This window comes from Microcaecilia unicolor, chromosome 1 (genome assembly GCF_901765095.1).
Source record: "Microcaecilia unicolor chromosome 1, aMicUni1.1, whole genome shotgun sequence".
Taxonomy (NCBI): domain Eukaryota; kingdom Metazoa; phylum Chordata; class Amphibia; order Gymnophiona; family Siphonopidae; genus Microcaecilia; species Microcaecilia unicolor.
The window spans coordinates 123,355,068-123,378,064 of record NC_044031.1 but is presented as its reverse complement, the minus strand read 5'-3'; the positions used below and the strand labels follow the sequence as shown (position 1 = coordinate 123,378,064).

General features: G+C 41.7%; 1 protein-coding gene across 7 annotated transcripts in view; it reads right to left on the bottom strand.

The window, feature by feature from the left end:
- Nucleotides 1-21,460, bottom strand: part of LOC115468269 (S-acyl fatty acid synthase thioesterase, medium chain-like) — a 43,403-nt gene extending 21,943 nt beyond the window's left edge. The window contains exons 1-5 of one of the 7 annotated variants that reach the window (XM_030199857.1): nucleotides 21,319-21,460; nucleotides 17,474-17,560; nucleotides 14,733-14,863; nucleotides 4,732-4,870; nucleotides 3,613-3,712 (exon numbers count right to left, since the gene is read on the bottom strand). In XM_030199857.1, coding sequence (XP_030055717.1) covers nucleotides 3,613-3,712; nucleotides 4,732-4,870; nucleotides 14,733-14,862 — 369 coding nt within the window. In that variant the 5' untranslated portion in view covers nucleotide 14,863; nucleotides 17,474-17,560; nucleotides 21,319-21,460. The other 6 variants (XM_030199848.1, XM_030199895.1, XM_030199884.1 and 3 more) reach the window with 6 other exon arrangements.
- Between the last annotated feature and the right edge of the window lie 1,537 nt (nucleotides 21,461-22,997).

The following is a 22,997-nucleotide window of genomic DNA, read 5'->3' as shown; positions in this document are numbered from 1 at the left end:
AATGTCAGGAAGTATTTTTTCATGGAGAGAGTGGTGGATACTTGGAATGCCCTCCCACGGGAGGTGGTGGAGATGAAAACGGTAACGGAATTCAAACATGCGTGGGATAAACATAAAAGAATCCTGTTCAGAAGGAATGGATCCTCAGAAGCTTAGCCGAGATTGGGTGGCAGAGCCGGTGGGGAGAGGCGGGGCTATTGCTGGGCAAGACTTCTACGGTCTGTGCCCTGAAAATGGCAGATACAAATCAAGGTAAGGTATACACAAAAAGTAGCACATATGAGTTTATCTTGTTGGGCAGACTGGATGGACCGTGCAGGTCTTTTTCTGCCGTCATCTACTATGTTACATTATTTGTTTCCATTTTTTTTTTTTGCTGTTATTTTTTTTTTTTTAGTTCTGTAAACCACCTAGACGGTTTTCCCAATTGGCAATATTACAAAATTTTATTCAACTTGATAAGAAAGACAAAATATCAAATTTCAGGTTCATGTTTTCTCTAAACCAAAGGAATGTGGATACTTTATTTTATTTGTTTGTTACATTTCTATCCCACATTTTCCCACATATTTGCAGGCTCAATGTGGCTTACATAATACCGTGAAGGCATTCGCCAAATCTGGTACGGGATAGGTACAAAATGTTGTATTGGGATAGGGAAGATATGTTGTATTGGGATAGGGAAGATAAGATTCAATCAAGTTGGGTTGAGGTAAAAGAGTTCATTAATGTCCAATACGATCTTTATTAGGAGGAGGGAATACCTAATAAGCATGTTTTCCTTATACATACTCTTTTGTGCCTATTTTGCCTATTGGTCTTTTTTTTTTTTTTTTTTACTCCAGTTCAGGCCTTGAACTCTGTCCCCTTCTACCCAACAGGGCCCTTTATTGAGCTTTTGGTGCTCTGCTGTTTTTCTCCCTGTTTAAAGAGGCAGTCACTGGCATATATTTCTCTTGTGCAGTGCCTCCAGGGCTATTCCTGCCCCCTGTGAGATGCTGGTTAAATAGGAATTCTTTTCTTTTTTTGTTACATTTGTACCCCGCGCTTTCCCACTCATGGCAGGCTCAATGCGGCTTACATATACAGGTACTTATTTGTACCTGGGGCAATGGAGGGTTAAGTGACTTGCCCAGAGTCACAAGGAGCTGCCTGTGCCTGAAGCGGGAATCGAACTCAGTTCCCCAGGACCAGAGTCTACCACACTAACCACTAGGCCACTCCTCCACTTTTGTCCCATAATCTTGTGTCTGACTCTCTTACATTAAATACAATCACTGATTTTGTACACAACACTGTACAAGGTAATTCACATGAGACAGGTCCATGCTGAATTGTGCTGTGAGTTAACACTGCACACAGTTCAGTCATTATTTCAGATACTATTTTTTTGTAATTTCTACTTTGCAATAAAGCAAGATTTGGATTTAAGTACTGTATTGGATTGCGGTAGCACCAGACCACAGGGCATTCAAAACCTGTTCTGATAATCCCCTAATCCACTGCTCATCAAACATTCTGTGACCGCAACCCCATTATCACAGTCACAAAAAGTGTGCAAGCCCTGGAGGCGTAGGCCGGAAGTAAAGTCAGTGCTGGCAAGACTTCTACGGTCTGTGCCCTGAAAATGGAAAGGACATAACAAGATAAAGTATTGTGAGAAACCCCTGAGGGTTAGGGAAGAAGGGATCCGGGAGAAGAGCAAGATGGGTAGGTTTCATACCCAGGATTCCAACTACAAGTCCCAGGATCCTAGGGGCTGGGAAGCCACGCCCCCATGGAGGCATAAGTTTCCCAAGAGCCGGAGAAGAGAGGAGAACTACAGTTCCCAAGAACCCCTGCAAAGCCCTAGAGGCAAGCAAAGGGAGCAGCAAGGGAACTACAAGTCCCAGGATCCCAAGGGACAGGAGGGGGATTGGCTGCGGAAGAATAATCAGGAAGGAGAGGACCAGCTGGGGACCATAAAGGGAGAGGAGCCCATGGAATGGGAGATGGAGAAAGAGGTCAGAGAGGAGATCCAAGCCCAAGATGACTGGGGAAGTGAGCCCATGGAGATTGCTGCTCTAGCTCAGGTACAAGGTTAGAAGTTGAAAGGCTTCATAACAAACCTTCTTCAAGGCTGGGGAAAGCTTGGAGGAAAAGTTAAGCAGCTGTTCTACTCAAGGGGGGGAGAGATGCCATGCTGTAAAGCAGTGAATGATTACAGCTGTGGCCAGAAGTCAGACCCGGCTGGAGAAACAGGTAGTGACTTGAACTGTGTCCAGGAACCTGGCCATGCTGGGGAAGCAGTGAGTGATTTGAACTATGTCCAGAAGTCATGCCATGCTGGGGAGGCAGTGAGTGATTTAAAGTGTGTCCAGAAGTCATGCCATGCTGGGGAAGCAGTGAGTGATTTAAAGTGTGTCCAGAAGTCATGCCATGCAGGGGAAACAGTGAGTGATTTAAACTGTGTCCAGAAGTGGTGCCATGCTGGGGAAACAGTGAGTGACTTGAACTGTGTTCAGAACACTGCCATGCTGGTGAAACAGTGAGTGATTTAAAACTGTGTCCAGGAATAAGGCTATGCTGGGGAAGCAGTGAATGATTTAAACTGTATCCAGAAACTGTGGCCGGCGGGGGGAAAGAACAAGAGGTGATATGTACTGTAACCAAGGACTGTGTCTGCAAGAGGAAATGTTTTGGACTTCCTGATGGAATAAAGCGATTTTAAGCATATTTTTGAATTCTGCTTCTGGGAGTGCTGTATCCATGGAAGGGCCCTTCCAGGGTCAGCCGAGTTCATACCTGCAGGAAGGCCTGAAGGTGGTGGCCTGCTGACAGTATACATATGTTATATCACATCATATGCTATGATGTTATCTTGTTGGGCACACTGGATGGACCATGCAGGTCTTTATCATCATCTATTATGCTATTAAGAGGGCCCATCCAGATCACGACTCCAGATGCACGTTTCATCACCCAATTTGGGGAAGCGCTGACTAATCAATAGAACTTTCAGGATACATTTGCATACATTGGAATTCTAGAATATGCAGATTGGTGTCATGTATAGTCATGTCCAAATATCCTGAAAACCCTTACAGCTTTCAGACCAATACATGTTTTGGAAGCTCTAATGCTGCATTTGAGTCTTTGGACTCAGACTCAGCAATAGCCAGATAAGAGTCTTTTTGTCTGATGAGTTAGCTCACAATTTACATTTTAAACATTGACTGATCTGGAGTGATCATTTAACTATCCTGAGATTAGTGAATAGAAAATTATCATAGGATAATTCAGTTTGGTCCACCAAATTTCTAGCTCAGTGCTTTAACTGCTCTAAGGGAAATACCTACATCACTAGCGTAGCCAGGTTCAGGGTGCGGGGGGGGGGGGGGGGGGGGGGAGCAGAGAGCGGACTGCCGATGGTGCCAGCGCGTATTTTAAACATGATAGATCGTGTGAAAAATAAGCGTTGGTGGAAGTTCATTTGGGAGAGTGGCTGCTCCCCTGACGACCCACGTCTCTGTACCTACTATATCCGATTATAACTTGCCTTGAACTACTATTGTTAAGGCATGAGCTAAATCCAAAGTAGATCTAACAAAAAAAATACTTTTACAAGCTTACATGTGGAGCAGAGGTGCCTGATACAAACAGATGCACTGGCTCTAGACCACAGATTTCTTTCAGTTTGACTGCAGTAGCAAAACTGGTAAATGATCCAAAACTGTGGGGGAGAAAAAAAAGAAATTAACCTGAGATATAAATCTACTTTAAAAAAATTCTGTAAACAAAGACAATAAAACCACAAAAATAAAAATATTCAAACACTACCATGAGACTATGGGCTGCTAACTGAATATGTAACTGTGTATTCTTTTGAAGACCATGAAGTAAAAATTAGATTTCTAACCAAGTAGCTATGCTCATCTCAACTATGATAGACATAATAGAAAGGGGATCTTCAGTCACTCCATAATACCTGATTTATGGCCTTAACTCTTTCCTGATCTGTATGCAAACTGAAGGGATGCTTTTGTTTTCCATTCTAATGAGCCAATTTCCCTCTGCTGTTACCACTTAAGGATGCTTAATACTGACTACTGTACAACATTACGCCCACCAGAATAATACATGATGATTTTGCCAGATTTTTAAATGTCTATGGAATTAACAGATCTGAGAGGATCAGGGAAAGAGTCACAATGTGAACATTTCTGTTTCTGGCCCTTGAACTAGCCAGAAATCACCAGCTCATTCTTTACAGGTCACTTTTTGAAGCCTCTATCATCTTGACCTGGGTCAAAGGCTCTTAAAACTGACGATTCCCTCAAACCCAGCATTTCTGCCACAAACAGAACTTTGTAAACAGCATCAAACATGTACGGCAGTGGAAAATCTGATTAGGATCACTTTCACAACATCATACCTTCCCTGGTACTTCTTCTATCCTTCCCCTGTCCACCACTCCACTCTCTATTTCCCTTCCACCAATCTACCCTTAACATAACTAACAGTATTCACCACTGTTTTGTCCTTGGCAAACTCTGATCACTGATCCCACTGTATATACAACTGACACACACCACTTATTTTTAACTTAAAAGTTATCTGTTTCATCTACTACTACTACTTATCATTTCTATAGCGCTACAAGGCATATGCAGCGCTGTACACCATACACAAAAAGACAGTCCCTGCTCAAAGAGCTTACAATCTAGTTTCAAGATATATTTTGTTTGTTACCTGTGACCAAAAAATGCAAAAGGTTTTTCTTGCAGTTTTGGTAGTAGTACGCTGGTGATTTCTGTCACAATTTGGTCCATATCTTGTGCAAAAGATTCCCGAGAACGCGATTCCCTTCCAGGAAGTCTTATTGAGTAGACTGTGGAGAAAGAGCACAGTCAGGTGCAACCAGTACATGCTATGCATTTCACTGACACGGCAACACACCAGTATCAGGTGGAAAAAGCAAAAAAATCCAGTAGGATGAAACAATCAGTGAAATGATAATTTCAAAACAGTGCTTATGTTTAAAATAAATTAACTGTTTAATCTCTTCTTAATAACACATTACATACATAACAATTTCAGATTTATAGTCCACCATACATTTCAGTTCTTAGTGGAATACAATCACAAGAAGCTGGACATTACCAGGAAACTCAAAATCCTCAAACTAATACTAACATCACTACTCTATGCTAATCCATTGTTGTCAATTTTTCTTACCCAATACTATCTTTGAAACAGGAATGTTTTTAAGGTTCTGTCTAAACAGTTTATAGACAATGACACAGCTAAAAGAGAGGCGATCTCCTTGCTAAATTTTGCTGCTTGATAGGTCAAAAGTTTCTCAAACAGTTTTAATCTCTTTATGCCTTTAGAAGTTGTAAAGAAAAAAAAATTGGGCCTCCTATAACACAAATTTATTTATTTATTTGTAGTATTTATACCCCGCTCTTTCCCACTCGATACCAGGTTCAGTGTGGCTTACAATGTATGGGTACAGAAGTATCACAGAAATTACATAGTTGTATAGAGTAGAAAAGAGGAAGAGGTGTGGGGGGAGGGATTGAAGTATGGGTAGTGTTAATGGTGTGTATTAGGTTCCTAAAATTAAGTTGGGTCGTTTGGATAGGCTTGTTTGAAGAGGTAAGTTTTCAGCAGCTTTCGGAAGAGTAAGTGTTCGTTGGTAGTTCGGATGTATCTTGGTGTGGAGTTCCAGAGTTGGCTGCCTATGACGGAGAAGTTGGATGCGTAGTAGGTTTTGTATTTGAGACCTTTGCAGTTGGGGAGGTGTAGATTAAGATATGTTCAAGATTTGGACCCGTTCCTGGCTGGAAGGTCGATCAGATTGGTCATGTAACTTGGAGATTCTCTGTGGAGGATCTTGTGGATCAGTGTGTGGACTTTGAAGTTTATTCATTCCTTGATGGGGAGCCAGTGAAGTTTTTCGTGGAGTGGTGTTGCACTTTCAAATCGTGCTTTACCAAAAATGAGTCTGGCTGCCGTATTTTGGGCGGTTTGGAGTTTTTTCTGGATTTGGGCTTTGCAGCCAATGAAGATGCTGTTGCAGTAGTCAGCCTGGGTGAGTACTGTGGACTGTACCAGATTGTGGAAAGTTTTTGGGGGGAGGAATGGCTTAACTCTTTTCAGTACCCACATCATGTTGAACATCTTCTTCGTCATGGCTTTTGCGTGAGTTTCTAGAGTCAGGTGATTGTCTAACGTTACGTCTAGGATTTTTAGGTTGTCGGATATTGGGATTGTAACGTCAGGGGTGATCAGGGTGGATGGGAGTAGAGTGGAGTGTTGTGATGAGAGGATTAAGCATTGAGTTTTTTCTTTGTTCATTTTCATCTTGAAAGCGTTGGCCCAGGAGGCTAAGATGGTCATACCAGTGATTATTTTATCAGAGATTTCTTCAAGGTTGGAATGGAAAGGGATGAATATGGTGACGTCATCTGCGTAGATGAAGGGGTTTAGACCAGATTTGGATAGGGATTTAGCAAGAGGAATCATCATAAGGTTGAAAAGAATCGGGGACAGAGGCGATCCTTGGGGGACTCCGCATTTTGATGACCACGCAGATGATATTGATGATGTTGATTTGACCTGATAGGATCTGGTGGTAATGAAACTTTTTATCCATTTAATGATGTTTCCGACGATTCCTAGTTTGTCCAATAGATTTGTAAGAATATCGTGGTCGACCATGTCAAATGCGCTGGATAGATCGAACTGCAGAAGAAGTATGTTGTTGCCAATTGAAATTTCTTGTTTGAACTTGGATATTAGGGTGATTAGTACTGTTTCTGTGCTGTGTGCAGGTCGAAAACCCGATTGTGACTCGTGTAGTATGGAGAATTTTTGTATGAATTCGTTGAGTTGGGAGGTCACTCTATTTTCCATTAGCTTAGTCAGCAGAGGGATGGAGGCCACAGGTCGGTAGTTAGTAATGTCTTTCGCTGGTTTTTTGGTATTGGTGTAAGTAGAATATTGCCGTGTTCGGAGGGGAAGGAGCTTTGTTGGAGTAGGAAGTTTAGGTGGGTGGTAAGGTCCATAATGAATCGTGCCGGGGCATTTTTCATTAGATAATTCGGGCATGGGTCCAGGTGGCAGTGAGATTTGCAGAGTTTGGATAATGCTGTGGAGATTTCATTCGTGCTGAGGGGAGTAAAGTTTGTCCAGGAGCGGTCTGCCGGGACCTCTTCTGAGTTGGGGTCAAGTTCGTCAAGGAAAATATCGATATTGGCGTCGTCATGGGGAATTGTGTTGCATAGATTGGTGATTTTGTCATTAAAGTATTTGGCCGTCTGGTCGGCGGATGGACAGTTTGAGGATGAAGTTGTTACTGGATTCGTGTTGAGAAGATTCTTTATAATTTGGTATTGTTTTTTAAAGTCTGTTCCGGTGGCTGTGATTTGTTTTGTGAAGTATGCTCTTTTGGCTCGTTTAATGTTATTTTTGTATTTCTTTTGAGTTTGTTTCCACTCATTCAGGGTGAGATCGTTTTTTGATTTGATCCAAGTTTTTTCTAATTTCCTGGTTTGTTTCTTTAGTTCGTCGTTGAACCATGGTGAGGGTTTTTTCTTTGTATGTAGAGTTTTGGTGAGTTAGTAAATAAATTAGTAAATAAATAAATGACTTAGTAAATAAAAAATGGTCATACTAGTAATAAGGAATTAATCAATTTAGACTCTTGAATACAAAACATGCCAACTTAAATAAGATCCTTGCCTCTACTGGGAGCCAGTGTAGCTTAATGTAAAAATAAGAGACTGTCATAGCTTTTGAATCTTTTGGCTCCAGTTTGGACACCATACACAGTCAAATACAGGAGACTAACAAGCTCATTTTCAAAGCACTTAGCCTCCCAAAGTTCCATAGAAACCTATGGAACTTAGCCTCCCAAAGTGCTTTGAAAATATGCCTCTTTATGAACCAATGAAGTCCTAAAGGAGCAGTCTAACTGATCAGCTGCAATCAAGAAAGGAAAATTCACACTTGTTAAACTTTATATATATATATATATATATATATATATATATATATATATATATATATATATATATATATATATATATATATATATATATATATATATATATATATATAGTTCCACCAAATTAGTTCAAATCAAGAGAAACATTCTTCAAGCAGATGGAGACAAACCACACTGAGAGACAAATTCAGGCAGTGGGCTCCTCACATGACATAAAGCTGTATTCCACTCCTCTAACTTTGTGATGAAGTCTTCCTGGGCAATATCCACCAAATTCTGTAAAGGTTCCTGAAGTTGGCACACAATTTTGGACAATGATTGCAGATCCATGCGTAAACTATTTAGCTAATTAGGTGGTATCAATTACTGGCATTAACAAGCACTTCATTGACAGTAGCTACGAGTTATATGTGGCTCCAAGTTACGCCCTATATTATAACATGTACATCTAACTAGCTAACGAAAAGAACACTCCCTCTTCCTCACCATGCACATCCATTCAACCAGGTCACAGAGGAAGCTCTTGAAAAAGTCCCGAAAAGCCTACAACCTGCCCTCTTGATCCCTGCCCAGCAAAGAAAGTACAAGCGAGCATAAGCCTCATTGAGGGAACAGGCTGTATCCTGTTCTAAAATACATGCAAGGTGGACGTCCATTTGTGAGGTTCTGACTTGACCATCCATATTCTGAATTGTACATCCTTTTTAAAATGCTGCTCTATGTAACAGTGCTAGTCCTAATGCCTAAAGTAGTTCATTTCCATGTACCAACCCTTTTAATACACACAATTTGCATGTGCATTATCATTATCAACAGGATAAAAAGCTGTAAAATGTCCTCATGAGATATTTATTTTGGCTATGTAATTTAACATTACAATATCCTATATTACGATTGTCATTGCGGCATAATGTAAGCCACATTGAGCCTGCAAAGAGGTGGGAAAATGTGGGATACAAATGCAGCAAATAAATAAATAAATAAACATGTGAGGGTTAAAGGGGCCCGCTGAAGGGTGAAAACTTAACTATATTTCCCAAAAGCTGTTTATTTCAAATGTTATTTCTGAGGTGACCTTCCAATTACTTCAACTAGCCCTATCTTGAGTAAGAAACAAAATATGAATACAGTGTTCTATACTGTAACTACCATAATGATCTCTTTATTGTAATATATACCATGGCTACTGAACAGACTGCAAAACAATAATCAAAATGTCTTCAGTGCATATCCTACAATAAATACTACTGGCTCTCTATATGCTTTTCAGAACTGAAGAGAGCTTACTGTGCCCGCTTTATCGGTAGGTCATTACTTATAGTGTCTATGGAGACTGGGAGTAACTACATGACCCAAATCACTCTCTCTGCCTTTCCCCTTCACTTTCTTTACAGAAGTTCAGGACACCTATGAGTAGTCCTGGAAATGATACTTGGTGACAGAATGACATGAAGTCCCAGGCACAGGGCATGTAAACTTGACCTGTCACACCTAATGAGCACAAATCCCCCTTCCAATTTGTCCTTCTTACAGTGCCTTGGGACATTCTGATCTCATCAACTATAGCTTTGGGTGAAATCCTGTGTGTGTTCATATTTCTTGATAGAGAGAGTAAACGACTGCCAAGGGGTAGCCAAAAGATTAAATCTGCCAGTGATCCTCTAGGAATACCACAAGGACCTCATTCCTTTACCTCTTATGCTGTTAGTAAATTAGTAACTTATATTGCATCTCAGTGTGAGAGGGGGGGGGGGGGGGGGTCAACTGATGGTAAGAATTATCATTTTTAATTTAATTTGTTTAGAGCTACTTGAGAGGTAAAGTGATACAAGCATTACTTCTGTTTCATGTCTAATTTTCACTTCCTTATAACTGTCTTACAACAGAATTATATTTAGAAACAGTACAAACCACTGTTAACCCAAGGTGTTTCACAATTAAGTAGGTGGTTTCAGTGCAAACTCCTGACTAATTGCAGGATGCAATGGGCGGGGCTGGGCGCCGCCATTTTGCGGCGGCGTCAACAGAAGGAAGAGGAGGGAGGCAGGTTGCGTCCCTCCTCCAACGAAAGGTAGGGGGGCCGGAAGGGGGGTTGTCCTTACTACTACTACTACCACTACTACTTATCCTCACGCTGGACCTCCAGCCCCCGTTGCTCGGGACAGGGGTAGACAGGGTCTGGTGGTCCTATGGACCTCCAGCCCTGTTGATCATGAGGGTTTGACAGGTTTGGGCTTTTGACAGCCCCGACCTGTCAAACAAGTGCGGGAGGATTGTGCTGAGCGCATGCTCAGCACAATTCGCCCGCACTTCTACCCCATGATCAGAGATAATTGCGCTGCTTAAATTTGCATGCATTATCTCTGATCATCGGTGCGGTAAAGCCCCGCGCTGTTCCAGCACTATTTTTAGAGCGCTGTTTGGAACAGCGCGAGACTTTTGATCATGAGGGTGCAAGAGAAGGGCTAAACATGAAAAGGAGTCTCTAAACATCCAGAGGCACCAAAGAGGAGCAAAGTGGCATAAACAGTCTTATGAACATCCCAAGGCACCATGAGAGGGACAGGGCATGTACTGCAACATTAGTCCTTTAAAAAAGTATCACTACCTCCGAAGACTTATTTTAACAAGCCTGGTGTTAATTCCCTCGCATCCGATGTATGCAGAAAATGTAATTAAAGAAAAAGGAGGGATGTCTCCAAACAGGACAGCAGGAGTGTTGATCAAGGGGAGGCTTGAAAGGACAACTCAGGAGTTCAATAGAATTCGAAGATTTATTGACGATCAAAGGTCTGAAGGATTCAGGCACCCATGATGACCTGACATGGCCATGTCTGGACTTTTCCAAACCTTATTTTCTGTTCTACAGTGAATGCAGCGTTTCACTTGAGAAGGAGAGCAGAGCCCAGAATTTACCTAAGATCCAGAATTTTTGTGTGTGTGTGACACTTGGCATATGACAGACCCCTGATGCAAGCATCACCTGCTGAAACACGTATTGGAAAATAAATCTACTTTGCCACACGAGAGAGATTTCTCTTCCTATTATGCAGTGGCTCAAAGGAAAAGCACCTCCCCCTTCAGGTTACAAGTAAGGACAATGGGACGAACAGCACTTCTAAGTTTGGCTGTGTCTAATGCAGTCCAATTAATCCAAAAATATCCTGATTAAACTCGGACGAGTCTCACAAAATCTGGATCATTAAAGAGTGATAGACAACTCTATGGAGTGTAGTTTTAACAGGTATATCCAGGCTTTGGTCTTAATGTTTCTTCTTGCTTCTTCTGCTGGTGCCGCTTGTTAACAGTGATCATAACATGATCAGATTTGATACTGGCTTTGGAGTAAGTACACACAGGAAATACAATACCTTGGATTTAACTTTTGCAAAGGAGACTATGATAAAATGAGAAGAACGGTGAAAAAAAACGAAAAAACAAAACTTAGAAGAGCAGTTGCGAAGGTCAAAAATTTACATCAGGCATGGATGCTGTTCAAAAATACCATCCTGGAAGCCCAGGCCAAATATATTCCGTATATTAAAAGAGAAAGACCAAATGACAGCTGGTGTGGTTAAAAAGTGAGGTGAAGGAAGCTGTTAGAGCTAAAAGAAAATCTTTCAGAAAATGGAAGAAGGATCCAACTGAAAATAATAAGAAATGGCAAGTCAAATGCAAAGCGCTGATAAGGAAGGCAAAGAGGGACTTTGAAAAAAAGATTGCATTGGAGGCAAAAACATATAGTAAAATTGTTTTAGGTATATTAAAAGCAAGAAGCCAGCAAAAGAATCAGTTAGACCGCTAGATGACCAAGGGGTAAAAGGGGCACTCAGGAAAGACAAAGCCAAAGCGGAGAGATGAAATGAATTCTTTGTTCAGTCTTCACCGAAGATTTGGGAGAGATACCAGTGCCAGAAATGTTATTCAAAGTGGACAAGTCATAGAAACAGAATGAAATCTCTATAAACCTGGAGGATGTAAAGGTGCAATTTGACAAACTGAAGAGTAGCAAATCGCCTGGACCGGATGGTACTGACAGAATTGAAAAATGAACTTGCAGAACTGTTGTCAGTAATATGTAATTTATCTTTAAAATCAAGCGTGGTACTGGAAGATTGGAGGGTGGCCAACGTAATGCTGATTTTAAAAAAAGGTTCCACGATCAATGTGAGTATCCAAAGCTTATGGCTAGATGGATTCCCTTTGAAACAAACACATAATTCCTTTACGTACTTGGGTATATTGCTACCAATTAGACCGAGAGAGACATATCAATTAAATGTAGCAAAATTATTAGAACAGACCTCTCAACAACTAAACTACTGGGGCACCTTGACGCTATCCCTGTCGGGGAGGATCAGCCTTATAAAAATGGTCATACTACCAAGGTGGCTTTATGCACTACAGATTTTGCCTATAGCATTACTAAAGAAAGATATAAAACAACTATATCGGTTAATGTTTAGGTTTTGTTGGGACAAGAAACGAGCTAAGATGCAGCAACAATATATGTTGGGAGGTTGGAAACAGGGAGGACTGGGAATACCCAACATTAAATTTTATAATATGGCCTGCCTTTTACGACATGTGAGGGATAGGATTTGCCAAACTCAAGAACATACACCCCTTGAGATAGAAGAAGAGCTCTTTAGTCCATATCGCGTTATTACACTACTACACTTGAGGAATGCAGAAATACCACAAAAACATAGAAATAATGTACTACTTAAACCAATAAGAGAAGCATGGAGGTTTATAGGGACATTGCTGGGAGGGGACTCAAAAATCACTGAACTTATCAATATTAAAGGGAACCCAGCCTTTATACCAGGGATGGAAAACAAAACTTTTGACAGATGGGAACAATTGGGGGTAACTGAGCTAGCAGATGTTTTAGATGCAATGGGCGGCATCAAACCGCTGACACAGTTGATAGGACAGAACGAACAAAGCTGGGGAGATAGGTATGCACATTGCCAACTGAAGCACTATATACAATCACTAAACAAAGAATTATTGAATAAAAAATTAGGAAATCAAATTAAGATTTTCTTTGATGAGATTACTGAACATGCCCCCTCCATATCACAAATACATCAAAAGCTGTGGAGTCTTGCCCCGGGGAAAGATTTGACGCAGATCCGGCAGAAATGGGAAAAGGATGTGGGAAGGGCATTGGACACATGGGATATGACAACACAGCTTAAAAATATCCCATATATAATAGGAGGAGCTGATTATAGAGAGTGTGCGTACAGAGTATTACACAGAGCATACTTTACCCAAGTGCAACTGTTTAAATCGGGGGGAATTGAAACAGCTATGTGTTTGAAATGTAATAATTTTGAGAATACATTATACCATGCATTGTGGGACTGTGTGCCAATACAACGCTATTGGAGGCAAATAACTACTTATCTTTCAGGGGTGGTGAGTAGTAGAAGAGACATGAATCCATTACAACTGGTATTAGATATGAATGAAACACAAAGGAGATTAAATGCTGACAAAACACTGTTGTGCCGAAAACTATATCTAGTAGCAAGAAAATGTATCATGCAACATTGGACTGTAGCCAACCCGCCGACCTTTTGGCATTGGCGCAACAAAGTGCATCAATTGCTGGTTTGGGAGGCCAAAGAAGCCAAAGGACATTGTAAAAGGAAAACCCGATTCTTAAAAATATGGGGATGTTACTTAGATAAGATGACACAGAAAGGACGTAGTCTTATTGTTAACTCCTTATAGGCAATACTATAAGATGACAGATACGGGTTTTGGCATATAAGAGTTGCTGGGAGGGCTGAAGGGAGGGGGGAGGAGGAAGAGGAAGGGGTGATTAAGGGAAAGGGGGGGGAATAAAGATCAAAGATTGGACATAAGGAGATCAACAAGAAAGGGGAATAGCATTAATTTAGGTGATTTGAACAGAATATATTGGAATGAGAGCAAATGATGTGGAACTGCATTGTATATAACTGTGGATGTAAATGCTTGTTAATATGTAGACTTGTTAAAAAATAACACACATTGTTGAACCATAAGCAAGGGGATGGGGGGGATGGGGGGGTGGGGAGAGGGAGAAAAAAATTCACAGAAAAATTTGATGACACTTTAGTCAAAGGTCTGTTAAAGAAGACAGAGATCAATATTAAGTTTATGTTTATTGTCTAAGCATGTTGTAAACTGTGACATCAATAAACAGTTAAAACATAAAAAAAGGTTCCAGGGGTGATCCGAGAAATTGTAGATCGGTGAGAGCCTGAAGTCGGTGCTGGGCAAAATGGTAGAGACTATTATAAAGAACAAAATTATAGAGCATATTCAAAAGCATTAATGTGGGTGTGAGAAGCAATGCAACCTAGAGGACGGGATACGTATCAGTGCATGCGTGCATGGCAGGTGAGTTTGGGTGTATGGGGTATTGCAGATGCACGGGTTGGTATGCATGAAGAGGTGTATGGCTGTGTCATTGTGTGGGACCATGTATGGTATTCTAACATTTGGAATATGTGTGTGCTTATCAATGGCTCATATAGAGCTATGGGGAACAGATATCAATTCAACCAATCCAGGTCTTTAAGCCAGCAAATCAGCAGTATCTGTTCAAAATGTACTTCTACCACTTGCTGTTTCAGGAACCATTACACACTTTCAAAAATATTAATAATATATACCAGTACTGTCTAGATGTTTCCAAAGATGTGAAAAATACTACAAAATATAAAAAGCTACTGACCTTCCGTTGAATTATCAAAAAATTTGCCCCAATGAGCATAATGGACAGATCCCCCTCCAGCCCAGGGAAAGCAAATTAATCTGGAAACGGCATCTGGCTTTCGATAGAAGCAGGTCACGAGCTTTTCCATCCTTGGAAAGAAAATTAGACAAGTTACACAATATTACTAATAAAGAACGTGTTCCTTTCTCTCGTTTCTGAATCAGTGGGGTAAGCAAAAAACTTTACACACAAAAATTGACAGTGTGCATTGTTTAAAGGTCCCCTAATTATAATAGAGAACTTTTGATCAGATCAGCTCATTCTTGCACTGCAGATATTAAAATGCTCTCACTTCTTCTGCTCATCTTTACCAGAAATGGAGCAGAACTGGTAGATGGGCACTTCTGAAGCTATGCATTTTGGGGAAAAATGCCCTCCCCAACCCAACAGAATGTTCCACACACTCATACAATTAGGGAGAGAAGAAGTGAAGGTCACACAGAGATGAGAAAATATTCTTTTTTATTACTTACCAAACGAGAAAAGACTATGATTCTTTTCTCATGGGAGAGTTATAACAAAGCTGCACAGGAGTCATTTTGTTCAGTCATCTATCACATTTTATACTCTTCTAACATTATACAGCTCTAACAGTTCGTTAGCCTTAGTTTCGACCACACTGATCATGATTATTAGACAGAGCTAAAGCAACATCATCCTGATCAGCATGTTTCCATTTTGACAGCAACCATTTATCTATGTTCCAGTCATTATATCTGAAAAAGCCCCCAAACTACATTCATTCGTAAACACCTTGCATGGAAAATTGCTTCATGTTATCTTTTCTGTAAGCCTGTCAGCAAGCCTGTCACAAGAGCTTGTGAGCCTCTGGGTTACACAGAGGACAGAGTTTTTAGGTCAGGCTGACAGCTTCAGGCCTCTGAATCTGTTTTTGGAAGGGCCTGAATCTGGTTCATTATATACACCATCAAACCCCTTCATGACTGTAATTAAATATGAAGGAGTCCTTTTACAAAAAAGTGGCCTTAGAATGCCCTTACGTGGGCCTTTCCCACACACTAAGACCATTTCTGCCACAGCCGGAAACAGGCCGATGCTTCATTTTCTAAATTAGTAGCCACATGGTAACGTTGCCATTAGCGTACAGCCACTATAAAACATTAGCGTGTGAGCCCTTGCCGACATCTATTTTGTAGGTGGTAAAGGCTCATGCGCTAATCCTGCGTTAATCAGTTAGTGTGCAGAAATGCTAACTGCCCCTTCTCAGAAAGGAATAAAATAAACCATGCTGAAGATAGGCTGCACTAACACCATCAGCACATGCTAAGCTTTCGTAAATACCCCTTGAGATAGAAGTACATAGAATTTCTTAGAATCCAGAAGAACGAACAGGCAACAAACCAAAATGCAATCCAAGTTTCTTGGTAATGCATTGCAACCGAACTGTACAGTTGCCCGACTCAGCTACGTTTCGCCCTTTGATGGGCTGCCTGAAGGGCAAATACTACTGTCAAATCAATGCAATAAAAAAACCCAAATGTATCTTTAAATAAATAACATCCAAACATCAATAACACAACACACAAAATACATTCAGAAAGCCAGCTCCATAGAGCAGGTCCGAATAAAACTAACGAAAACTTAAAAGTTACTAAAAGCACCTGAACATAGATACTATTTTGTAACTCAAAGTCATAGTGAACCACACATTTAAAACAGCATTCATACAAAAGTCATTAAGAACACAGAGGCACTAAGGAGATGAGTGACTTTTGTATGAATGCTGTTTTAAATGTGTGGTTCACTATGACTTTTCGAATTACAGAATACCATCTATGTTCAGGGGCTATTTGCTAGTGCCTTTTTATGTGTTGTCTCCCAGATTTTATATATGACGCACAAAATTGGGCCCACGCACCCAATTTACATGCACAATTTGAGTAAAGAACCAATTAGCGCCAATAATTGGGCGTTAATCAATTATCAGTGCTAACTGGCAACAAATAGAACTTACGTGCACATCTTGCTAGGTGCTTTTCTATAAAGATGCGATCATAAATTCTTGTGCACGGATCTGAAAAGGGGGCATGGCCAAGGGAGGGGCATGGCAGGTTACGGGCGTTCCAACAATTCTATTTATGTATTTATTTTCAGTGCTTGATATACCGCAAGTGATCCCTGAGGCGACTATATGGTTTACAATTTCCACTGCAGGTACTTTGTACTGTCCCTAATGGGCTCACAATCTAAGCTATATGTTGTACCTGGAGCAATGAAGGCTAAGTGACTTGCACATAGTGCTACAGAATACAGCGGATCCACGCCTAATTTAGGCACAAGGATTTACACTAGACAGCTGCATGGGAGCGGGGATGGCGGGATTCCCGCGGGTACTGTGGGAATCCCCTCCAGATCTGCGGGGATCTTGCGGGCATGCACCCAGGTCTTGCGGGGTCCCCATGGAAATGCACGGCAATCTGAGCTTTGCCTCTCCTCCCCTGAACCGCAGGGTGCCTTCCCGGCACATACCTCAAGCCACCCTGGTAGTCTAGTGGATTCTTCAGGGCAGGAAAAATCCCCAGTCTTTCCTGTCCGCTGACCCTCTTGCTGTTGCATCACTTTTTTAAAATGGCTGCCGAGACTTCCAGCAGTGGCCTCGCTTTATGATATAAACTAGCTGGAAAGGACCCATCAAAAAATAGCAAATATAAAGGGCAGTACAGCAAACTTTGCCTCACCTTCATATGCACATTCCCAGCCTCTGTCAAGCACGCAGTCACCAACCTCCTTCACTCGTATTCACTGCTCTGCGAGTCTTCTGATCCCTTAACATAAACACCAGAAAATATCATTAATACTTAATCGTCTCACTGAAGGACTTGCCCCACTACCACACACACCATTCTCACAACCCATGCCCTCTCCAATCCACATATTCCTACATACCCTCACACATGAACTCTAGCACCTAATTCACCTCACCCTCTACCCCCACCTCTGATCTCACTCACACACAGGCACCTCTCACCATCCTTCTCCTCTTTCTGCTCTGGATCCTCTCCTTTCTTTTCAATCTTCAGCCATCTCTCCCCCTCCCCACCAGATGCCCATCCAGATTTGATAAATTAAAAAGCAGCACCTTTAGTCATTTTCTCTTCTCCTGGGGCTGGAACCAGAGCATTTGAATGATGTTAACTATGTGGTTAACTGTGGTACATTTCAGCATCAGATTGCAAGTGAAGAGGAAGTGGCCTGAGGTGCTGGTGCTGTTTTTAAATTACCAAATTAGGATCAGCAGCTAGTGGGGGAAGTAACAAGGTGTACTGGATGCCAGCACAGCTTCTGCTCTGGTCTGTTTTTGGGCTCTCCACCATCTTATTGTGATGTCATCCAGCTGTTCCCTTGGAAGAATCAAGGAGGTTTGATAAAAGGAGATGGCAGGATCCTAACAGCACCTGTTCCATTGTGTGGGATGAAGCCAGAGAGTGGAGCTTGCCACCATATTGGAGACAACCAAACAATAGCAAACTTGTGAGGTTTATATTGTTTTATTAAACCTCCTAGGTTTTGCATTCTCTCTTGTTAGGAGGGGATCAGGGAGGAGGGGAGGGTTATATTCAAAATGTGGTTTATCAGTACTCCAGTGCTTGCTTTATTATTTGCAATACTGTACTGTGGATTTCAGTGCTGCAATATATGCCTTTATTTGTGCTTCTTTATTTATTTATTTGGATTTTGCTCATACCTTTTCAGTAGTAGCTCAAGGTGAGCTGCATTCGGGTACACTGGGTATTGATGACAATATATTTCTATGTAAAAACAATACCAAATGCCACGGGCCACACAAGCAACCAACTGGAACAGCTTTAGACTTTTTATAGATGCACCACACATAGGCAGTCATAAGCAATTGCTATTGTTTTTACATAGAAATATCTTGTAATCATATACAAAAATAAAGGCATATTGCGCAGCACTGAAATCCACAATACAGCACTGCAAATAAAGTAAGTTCTGGATAACTGACAAATACATTTTGAATATAGCCCTCCCCCCTTCAAAGACCCCTAAAACTCCCCCAACCTCACCCCGATCCCCTCCTAACAAGAGAGAATGCAAAATCTATCTAGATTTAATAAAACAATATAAACCTCTGAAGTTTGCTATTGTTTTCAATGGCGATTGCTATTGTTTTGGTATCTCCAATATGGCAGCTGCATGGGGGAGATGGCTTCAACTTTTTGATGTCATGCTGTCTCCTGTCTTCATTAAACCTCCTTGGAATGAATCAAAAAGAGATAGATGGCAACAGACAGATAACATCAAAGCTCTATGAGGCAGCCCTCATATAGACAGGACAAGCAGGCTGGAAGAATGTTGTCTGCAGTGTTTCACTGTATTATAATAAAATAATAAGATCAGCAGGGTATAAACTACTTCTTCCAGTCACAGTGCATGAGGAAACAGTCTTAGCTCGTGCACATTCACAATTAAAAGTTAATGTTTCTCATGAGTCTCACTGGCAGAAGCTAAGGAGGTTTTATGACGGTATGACGTCATAACGTTGAAGCCGGTTCTCCCAGCAGCCGCCATATTGGTTTGACTACGTAAACCTCTCAGATCTGTCAGGCTTGGCGGTATATCAACTCTCAACAAACATACTGGCTTGTTGTGTAACATACGGATGTACACAGAGGAACCGTCAGCAGCAGACATAGAAGACAATTACTGGAAAAACTAAACTGCCCATAGCAGGGACAGATTGGGTCCGAAGAGTGGTGGTTCTTCACCCATTCAAGGCTCTTTCACATCAGTAGGAGTAGCCGCAGCTCCCTTCTCAAGACCAAGAAGCAGACCGGCACCCCAAGGAGTTTTTATATCATAAAACCTCCTTGCCGGCACCACACACCCTTTTATAACAAAAATGCATATAGCGTAGTACTGAAATGTACAATATAGAATTACAAATAACAAAGCAAGCACTTGCGCAATGACAAAAAAACACAAATCCTCCCCCGCTTTACAGCCCCTTCGAAAATTCCCCAAACCCTCCTCTCGCTCCCGATCCCCGTTCTAACAGGAAGCAATTGCAAAGCCAATGAAGTTTAATAAAATCTCACAAGTGTATTATTGTTTTGAACAAACCAAAATGGCGACAAGCTCCGCCCACTGGCTTCAGATAGGCTCCTGCCGTCATAAAACCTCCTTGGCTGAGGCAGCTATTGAGAAAGTTACAGTTTATCTGTTGCCCAATATGCAAATCAACTTGTGGTTTTTCAGCTTTTTTCCTAAGAGCAAGGCGTACCTGTAAATTCACAAAAGCTGCACAGCGCACGATCTCCACAGTGCAAAATAATATGACCAATTGTTGACCATAGCGAGAAAGCAGAGGCTAGAAAAATTCGGAGATTCAGGAGGGGGTGCAGAGGTGGAGGTGGTGGTGATGCTGCTGCATGCAGTGTCACTCCCTGCTCAAAACAAAAAACTGGTCCCAGCTATCAAAGTCCCTACATGCTGCGTTGCTGCCTCTGAATTTTCCCAGTCGAGGGGGGGGGGGGGGGGGTCAAGGAAGAAGAGCGGTACTCAGAAATGAAATGTGCTCCTGTTTAAAGAACAATCGGTGGTGTCTCTGGATGGGTTGTTGACAGCAAAGTCCATATGCTGCTATGAACCTGAGTATCAGGTAGTGGTAACTTTTTCTGGCAAACTAATCGGGAAACACGGTTATAATGCTGAGTAACATCAAATTTTGGGTCTGATCTACCTATGGACATCTTGACTGAATTGAGAATCTGTACGATAAATGGGGGGAGGGGAGACTGCAGACGATTACGCTACAACCACTGATAAAAGAAGATTATATCTATTTTTAAAAATGCAGTGTGAACAGACGTGACAAAAATCACAGTTTTACTTTTACCCCAACGCAAGATGATAATAAAATCGCCACCTTACCTTTACATCATTCATCGACCAAGATTCAAGACAAAACAGTTTAGCCTGGAAAACCAAGGGTGTCCGCAGTTTTCATCTTGGAGATCTTGACAGCTGCGCCACAAACTAGTCCTGACTGCAACTCACAGCGCCGCTGCCACAAATTGCATAGCTCGGCTCGCCGTTAAAGTTGAAAGTGTGCTTGCCTGCACTTCGATCCACACACATGCAAGTGCCCGACGTCGGATCTACCTGTTACACAGAGTAAATGACCTCTGCAATCTAACACCAGCAGCAAAAGCAGAGCACACAGAACGTGTTGCTTTATTTAAAAAAACAAAGTTTCTGAGGTAGGTAGCAGGTTCACAACAAGCCCTGGCCTGAAATAGGTAATTCAGTGACTAGGATTGAAGGAAAACGTATGTCTTTCCCTTTTTCCAGCAAAGCTTCCAGCTGCTCCCCACCCACTGGGTGATTTCTAGCAGAGTGTTATCTTCCATCCACCATTGGAACACTCTAGGCTGCTCACTCTGTTCCCACACTAGTACAAGGACAGGCTGCCAGGGATTGTGTCTTCCCACATGGATTTTGCGTACTTTGCTAGCTGAGGATAGGTCCAGATAGGGGAGTAACTCTGTCCATAACCTACTGTTGCAGCACTTAAACCCGTCGTCAAACATGCTACTGCTGTCAATACTATGTTGTGCTGCTACTTTTGCTTAACAGAAAACGGGGAAACCAGAATACAGGTTTGAGGAATCCGTCTTCTTCATCCTCCCCTGTCAGTCTGGTGTTATTTTAAGCATTCTGCAAGTTCATATCCCCTAACCCGGAACTATTCATTTCTAAAGATCAGCCACTTTTCTTAACCGTTTAGGTTCTTCTTTCTTCCTGGTTCCAAAAGTGTTCAAAGAGAAAGATCTAACACCTACTAATACTATGATAAAATGAATAATGCTTATCTTTATCTGTCTCTCTCCAGGTGCTAGTGCTAGTATGCTTTAAAGAGCAGCAGAATGACTTTTTTGGTTTTTTGGGGGGGATGGACGTCCAAGTTCTGCTCACAACTTAACTTGAGCCCTGCACCACAGCCTTGCCCTACCATCTAGCATCAGTCTCCTTCCATACCTCCTTCACCCCCCCCCCCCCCATTTAGCATCTCTTTTCTTTCTTTTCTTCCCCCCTCCCCCATGTCTCCAGGATTTCTTTCCTTCCCTCCCTATGGTCTCCTATATGCCTCTGCATAGGGTTACCATATGACTCCAGAAAAAGGAGGATACATTGATCCAGTATGGGTTTTGCTTCTATTGGAAGTAAAACCCAGACTGGCTCAATCTGTCCTCCTTTTTTTTTTTTTTTCTGGAGCCATATGGTAACTCTACCTCTGCATTCCTCTCCCCACCCATCCCCCACAGAAGGGTTGCCAAAGCCCACAAGGACAGGGACAAACTTTGTCCCTGTGTCATTTTCTACTTTGAAGCCTGTTAATGAACTGGACTGTTATTTATGTTTGAGTGATGCAGACAACAATATTTTTATTTGGAAAAAACAAGCAAACATGCAGGCCACAACTAGCAAAATTTGCATGGGGGATCCTGTACATCTGCTACCAGCACATCTTCTATTGCAGGAAAGACTGGAAGACAGGAGGCGTAGTAGTAGAGCTAGACTGAATCCTGAGATTATTGATGCCTTCTTATTCATCCACAGATTAAAAAATCATAGCAGTTCTTCTAGAACAGGTTGTATTTTGTACCCCTGGACATTTTAACAGGGTGGATTAGGATTCCTTGGGATAGTAGAAATCAGCTATTGTTGGGGTTGGAAGGGTAGCGGTAGGAGCTGTAACAAGCAATGAGGCATGCAGTTCCACAAACTTGCTATTAAAAATCTGTAGTGTCTTAACAACTGATGTTGAAGAAAAGGATATGGGCCACAAAATTCTGCAGGTGGCATTTATAGAACAGATAATTATTTTGGAATTCATTTTTGCCTTGTCCAACAACTGGTAGTGCTGCACTTGGAGATTTCATCCAGTTCCATTTGGTCTGGGCTACCTCATTGGCAAACCATATTGTAAATCTACACCAATGCAGGCACTGAGACTGGATCTTGAGGGGAACCACATTATGAAGGTCCATTCCAACTATAGATGCCCAGATAGCAACCACACTGGAAGCATTGTTGTTTTCCTTCCATAATGGAGAGGTTCAACAAGGTCAATAATTCCCAACCAGCCAAGGTATTAAATTTTAGCATTTAATGGGTAGGAGGGCAGAGAGGAAATGCCTGGGCCCATCCCAAAATAGCTTTCTGACTACACCACTG